This window comes from Carassius auratus, chromosome 23, assembly GCF_003368295.1.
Source record: "Carassius auratus strain Wakin chromosome 23, ASM336829v1, whole genome shotgun sequence".
In the NCBI taxonomy this organism is placed as follows: Eukaryota; Metazoa; Chordata; class Actinopteri; order Cypriniformes; family Cyprinidae; genus Carassius; species Carassius auratus.
The window spans coordinates 6,219,372-6,224,947 of record NC_039265.1 but is presented as its reverse complement, the minus strand read 5'-3'; the positions used below and the strand labels follow the sequence as shown (position 1 = coordinate 6,224,947).

Here is a 5,576-nt window from a genome sequence, read left to right as displayed (position 1 = left end):
GATGATTGTGAACTCAACTGCCATACATTATACAGTATAAGGACTTGTTACCATAATCACTGTGTGATCACGGAAGGATGTTAAATTATTCATTATAGTTTGGGTGTGTATTGTCTTTCAAAAAACGTATTAATTTATATTATGTTACACTGATACACATGAATTAGCTTTTGCTGCTGAATAAGCTAACTGATTAATAAATAAACATATTTTATATTAAATATTATATAATAGTTAAGGTAGTACACCAGAGTCCTAAATTAGTTAATGTAGGTGATGTAGGCCTATCTCCTTTCCTGGAAATATACTGTAATAGCAAGTCACTATTTGAGTCAGACAGCACAAAGTCAAAATCAGGCATGAGTAAGAGGTGACATTGCTGCACTTACTGAAAAATTGGTGGCACGCAGATGCAGTTGTCCAGGGTTTCCCCACATCTGTTGCCAGTTGAACCACTATGATTTTAATTACTTTACACAAGTAGGCTAACCTTCCAATAAGAAAGCCCTTAGCTTTCTGACATGTCTTTGCAGGTTGTGGGTTTTGTAGAGAGGCTAATTATTTAACAAAACAAAAACAAAGACTAGTTTTAGGTAAACACTTTATTTTGGTAGCAAAAACAGCACCTCAGAAAACAGGATACACAGGCAACGTCTCTCTTAATTGCCAGAGTACAATGAAATGAGTTCCTACAAAATAGGCAAACCACGTGGATCTACCACTAACATGCTAGTAATTTAGCATAAACGCAAATATAACCCTTCATAGTTACTGTTGAAATCAGTTTCTTAGCATGTTGAGCAATTCAGCTAAATGGCTAGCTCATGTTAGTGGCACATCGAGGATTGTCCAGCCTACACACGTGGCCATGTTGTGCAAGGTAAGATCTGAAGACAGTATTGTTGTGCAGTGGCCTGAGGGCGTGAGGTTTTTGTGATGTGGATTAAGGCACGACAAGAGCAGTGAGAGTGTTTGGTCCCTCTGGAATTCTTTGGTCAGTGTGAATTGTTTTTTTTTTGTTTTACAACCTGGTTTATGACTGCATAACTGTCTAGTGCCTTAGACCGGCCGCAGCCTTATGAGTTGAGAGGGAAGGTCAGGAATGCATAAGAGGCGTGAGGTTTAGAGGACAGAATTGGGGAAGGGGACTCGCTCAATCTTGGACGACCTCTGAGGACTCTGACACAACTTTGCCATCCTTGGTCTCAATCATCTTGATCACAACGCTCTTCTTGGTCTGAGAGATGGTGTCACCATAGCCGCTGCCAGAGCTGTAGCCGCCGCCAGAGCTGTAGCCGGCGCCAGAGCTATAGCCACCACCAGAGCTGTAGCCGCTACCGTATCCACCACCGTAGCCGCTGGAATAACTAGAGTAGTTGCTGAAGGCGTTGCCTGCACTTTCCATGGGATAACCGCCATAGCTCGCTATGGGGAAAGAAACATGAAGAAGTGAGAGGAGAATCTCATGCATTTCATATAGTCATGCGAAGAAAGAACCCTGAAAAGATCAGCACCAAATGTCCATGATACAAGAGCATCCCATGCTAACTTTTCAGTAGGGATCTCTGTAATAAAGAATCAAACTTACTGCTCTGTTTTGAGATATTGATGGACTTGATTCCAGTTGCTAGTCTGTTGGAAAGAGTGAACAAGAAGTAATGAGACTCCTGTGCAGAATGAGAAATCTGAACTTTATCTAAAAAATAGAGTACTAGGTTTCACAGCTAGCATGCATTTCATTACCTGTCCTCCTCTCCCTCCAGGAGCTTCCTGTATGTGGCGATCTCAATGTCCAGGGCGAGTTTGACGTTCATCAGGTCCTGATATTCTCTAATCTGGCGGGCCATGTCCTGCTTGGCTCTCTGCAGGGCATCTTCCAGGTCCTTAATGCGGGCCTTGGCATCTCTCACGGCCAACTCACCACGTTCCTCTGCCTCAGCAATCTGGTTCTCCAGATTGGCGCGCTATTGAAACGAGAAATATTTGTGCTTAGTTTCAGTCCTAATGTCTGTTACCTTACAAAATACATTTGTACATTCCACATAGCTGCATACCTGTCCTTTCACGGCATCAATCTCGGACTGCAGTCTCTGAATCATGCGGTTAAGATCAGCGATCTCTGTCTTTGTTGATCTAAGGTCATCACCGTATTTGTTTGCAGATGACTGCATCTCTTCGTACTGAGAAACAGAACACGATTTAATATCTCACTCAACTCAATGAACAACTAGATATTAAAGACTTGCAGTTTGCATGATACTCAAAAGATTACACACCTTGGACTTGTACCACATCTCGGCTTCAGCGCGGCTTCGGTTAGCGATGTCTTCGTATTGAGCGCGGACCTCGGCGACGATGGCGTCCATGTCGAGATTCCTGCTGTTGTCCATCTCCACAACGACTGAGGTGTCCTTGATCTGAGACTGCAGCTCACGGATCTCCTACAAGTTCACAACGAGAGAGCGCGACATAATCAAAATGCGTTTTGTCATGAGTAAATAAATGGTATGTTTGTTGGGAATCTCTAGCTGTAATTTACCTCCTCAAAGATCTGCCTGAGGAAGTTGATCTCATCAGTGAGGCTTTCCAGTTTGGCCTCCAGCTCAACCTTATTCAAGTAGGCCTCATCGACATCCTACGATAAGCAAACATAATTCAATCACATCATTAAAGATAAAAGTAGGCGTTTATAAGTAGTCGTGAGTAGTAAAAGACAATCTACGAACCTTCTTGATGAGCACAAACTCGTTCTCACACTCTGTCCGCTTGTTGATCTCATCCTCATACCTGAAGAGAAGTAAAGAAAATGACATTGTTTATAAATGGGTTTTGTACACTAGGGGGCAGCAATGCTCCATTTTTTTTTTTTTTTGTGAGAACTGCTCATCAGTTTTTTTTTTTTATCTGGATTTGGTTTGGTGTCTCCCATGGGTCTTTACTTTAACTGGGCCATAAGATTTGTTTAGAGATCCATGAAAGATGCTGTGTAGATGTTTGTTCAATAGCTGTAATTTGACTGACTCATGCTGATGCCCATTTAATTAAGGCACATATTTTTTTTCATGGGATGTTATGAATACATTATGTATATGTATATCATGTATGAATTGAGTTTACTCCCATAAGAAATTTAAAACATGTTTTCCCTCAATTTGAATTTATAGAGCCTCAGTTATTCTGGGAACACTAAAGTGCACCATAAAAGCCTCCTCCAACAATACTTGGGCGCTGCCCATCCCCCAGACCAAACGTCTAACCAAATTGAAAAGAGGATTTTGTGAAAGCCATTGTACGTACTTGTTTTTGAAGTCCTCAACAAGGCCTTGCATGTTGTGAAGGTCAGCCTCCAGCTTCATTTTGTCATTGCCAAGGCTGTCGAGCTGTCTGCGCAGGTTGTTGATGTAGGCCTCGAACATGGCATCGATGTTGGAGCGTGTGGCCGTCTGGTTCTGAAGGAGGCTCCATTTAGTCTCCAGCATCTTGTTTTGCTGCTCCAGGAAACGTACCTACATTGGCAAGATTAGAATAGAGGTTTTGTCTCAATCAAGGCACAAATGAAAACCATACTTGGCAGTAAGCGCAGCTTCAGAGAGCAACGCCCCCAGACCGATGCTGCAAAGTCATTTTGGAAACATGGTTCTGCTCCAGCTCACAGAAGTGAGACCATATGCCAACATATTGCTTCTTCACAAAGGAAACCACTGTTTTCTTTAAATAACGAGAAATGCACATGTTTTCAGTTTGTAATGCTTTTCCCCCTGGAAATTGTGACGCATATTCCAGTAGGGTATCAGGAAGGGTGACTAGAGCTGTACTTATCCTGTGGAATTTACTTTTTGGAGAAGGGACTATCTATGTAGTTATTATTAATTAAGGGACAGCAGAAAGAGACCAGATCTGCCGGAGTCTGTAAGAGTGTGTAAATGATGGGCGGAGAGCAAATAATTCTGTGATAAGATTTTGAACAGCTCAAGGTGAACATTGCACACACAATTAGATTACAGTAAAGGTGTCACCGAGCCAGCTGACTTTACCAACCAGTTTTATCATGCAAAACAGTGTGTTTTAATCAAATAATGTAATACAAAGTAGACTATTGTAGTTACAAGAGGAAGGGCACCACAAAGGCTTAAAAGTGTGGCAGGGTATTTCCTCTTCTTGTTGAACGCTGTTACGTAACCTATCCAGAACATACCCACAGTTTTTCTAATTAAATATTAACTATATAGGTATGTGACTGACTTTTCTTCTAATATTGATCATTTTTGTTTGGAAATGTAATAGTTTGTAATAATTGAACAATGTTGATAAGCAGATAACAGGTTTTATGTCCTGCAGAACGTCCTTATTTGGGTGTGGACTCTCTGTAAGGGTTTCAGAAGAGCCTCATGGCATCCCATTCAAATGCAAAGCCCTCACAGTCTGACCACGTACACACCCTTTTCTCAGCTTTCCATAAGTCTAGCTTCTCTCTCTTTGATGAGAACGTATCCAGTCCCACATATATTTTCTGCACCACGCTAGATTCACTTCTAGAGATGTTTTAAGCAAGAAGATACAGTCTTGGGCCATTTTTCTGGGTTAATACCAACTTTAGTTTGACTCATACCTGGAAACTTTTTGACTAATAAAACTGCAAAGAAAGAAGCGTTAAACCCACCTTGTCAATGAAGGAAGCGAAACGGTTGTTGAGGGTCTTGATTTGCTCTTTCTCCTGGTTGCGGACAACCTGGATGTTGGGGTCGATCTCCAGGTTCAGAGGTGCCAGGAGGCTCTTGTTGACGGTGACCGCTTGGATGGGTGTTACACCGGTGCCCATGCCCATGCCCATGCCAAGACCATAGGCTGAAGAGCTGCTGATGAAGCCACCACCACCCATTCCAGCTCCCATGCCACGGTTGGCACCTCCATAGGAGCTCCGCACACTGTAGCTCTGCCGGCTGACGCTGGGGCCGGAGTAAGACATACTGCTGAAGCTGCGTGGGACAGATCCAGAGGAAGAGGACTTCACTGAGTAGCTGGTTTTCTTGGCGAACGACATCCTGCTGATGTGTTTTCTGTCTTGTGCTGGTATTGAATGACCCGGAGCAGGGGGAGCAAGAGCAGCAGATAAGAGCCTCGAGCAGATAGAGGACAGCAGACTCTGCTCTCCTACTATATGTGCTGCTGAGTGGGAGGAGCCAAAGGGAGGCTCTGATTGGCCGGTCAGTGTTTAGGTGTAGAGGGTGGGTGTAGTAGAAATTCAACACTTGTATCACTACATTCCTAGCCAAACCAGTACATGGATCTTTTAGTAATTCAATGTGACTAGAAACAAACATTTTTTCTGGAAATGTTAATGGTTGAAACAATAAAACGGCTTCAGTAGTTTCCACTTTTCTTTGGATAATTCTGGTTAATAGCCTATATATTATTTGTTCTGTCAAAGAATGGATTCACTTTGATAAAAGCCAAAATACAGAGTGTGAACTCATAATAATATGTCAGTAATATTAAACACTGGAACCAAAGTACTCCAATGCTGCAAACCGAATCTACAAGTCAATGTGTCACACTGAAATAGCATGCAACTATGG

At 42.4% G+C, this 5,576-nt stretch overlaps 1 protein-coding gene across 1 annotated transcript; it reads right to left on the bottom strand.

Moving 5' to 3' along the window:
* Positions 1–584: 584 nt before the first annotated feature.
* Positions 585–5,142, bottom strand: krt8 (keratin 8). Its single transcript, XM_026199445.1, has 9 exons — positions 4,661–5,142; positions 3,298–3,506; positions 2,727–2,787; positions 2,540–2,635; positions 2,277–2,441; positions 2,055–2,180; positions 1,744–1,964; positions 1,589–1,632; positions 585–1,425 (listed from the first exon to the last, which is right to left on the bottom strand). Exons 1-9 carry the CDS (start codon positions 5,039–5,041, stop codon positions 1,154–1,156), a joined length of 1,575 nt encoding a protein of 524 aa, XP_026055230.1. The 5' UTR covers positions 5,042–5,142; the 3' UTR covers positions 585–1,153.
* Between the last annotated feature and the right edge of the window lie 434 nt (positions 5,143–5,576).

What these genes read in the sequence shown, in the direction of transcription:
- krt8 (XM_026199445.1), bottom strand. Translation starts at nt 5,041, where the DNA reads ATGTCGTTCGCCAAGAAAACCAGCTACTCAGTGAAGTCCTCTTCCTCT. An exon ending in TCGCTTCCTTCATTGACAAG is followed by an intron (nt 3,507 to 4,660) that starts GTGGGTTTAACG and finishes TTGCCAATGTAG; the next exon opens with GTACGTTTCCTGGAGCAGCA. An exon ending in GTTGAGGACTTCAAAAACAA is followed by an intron (nt 2,788 to 3,297) that starts GTACGTACAATG and finishes ACTTCTCTTCAG; the next exon opens with GTATGAGGATGAGATCAACA.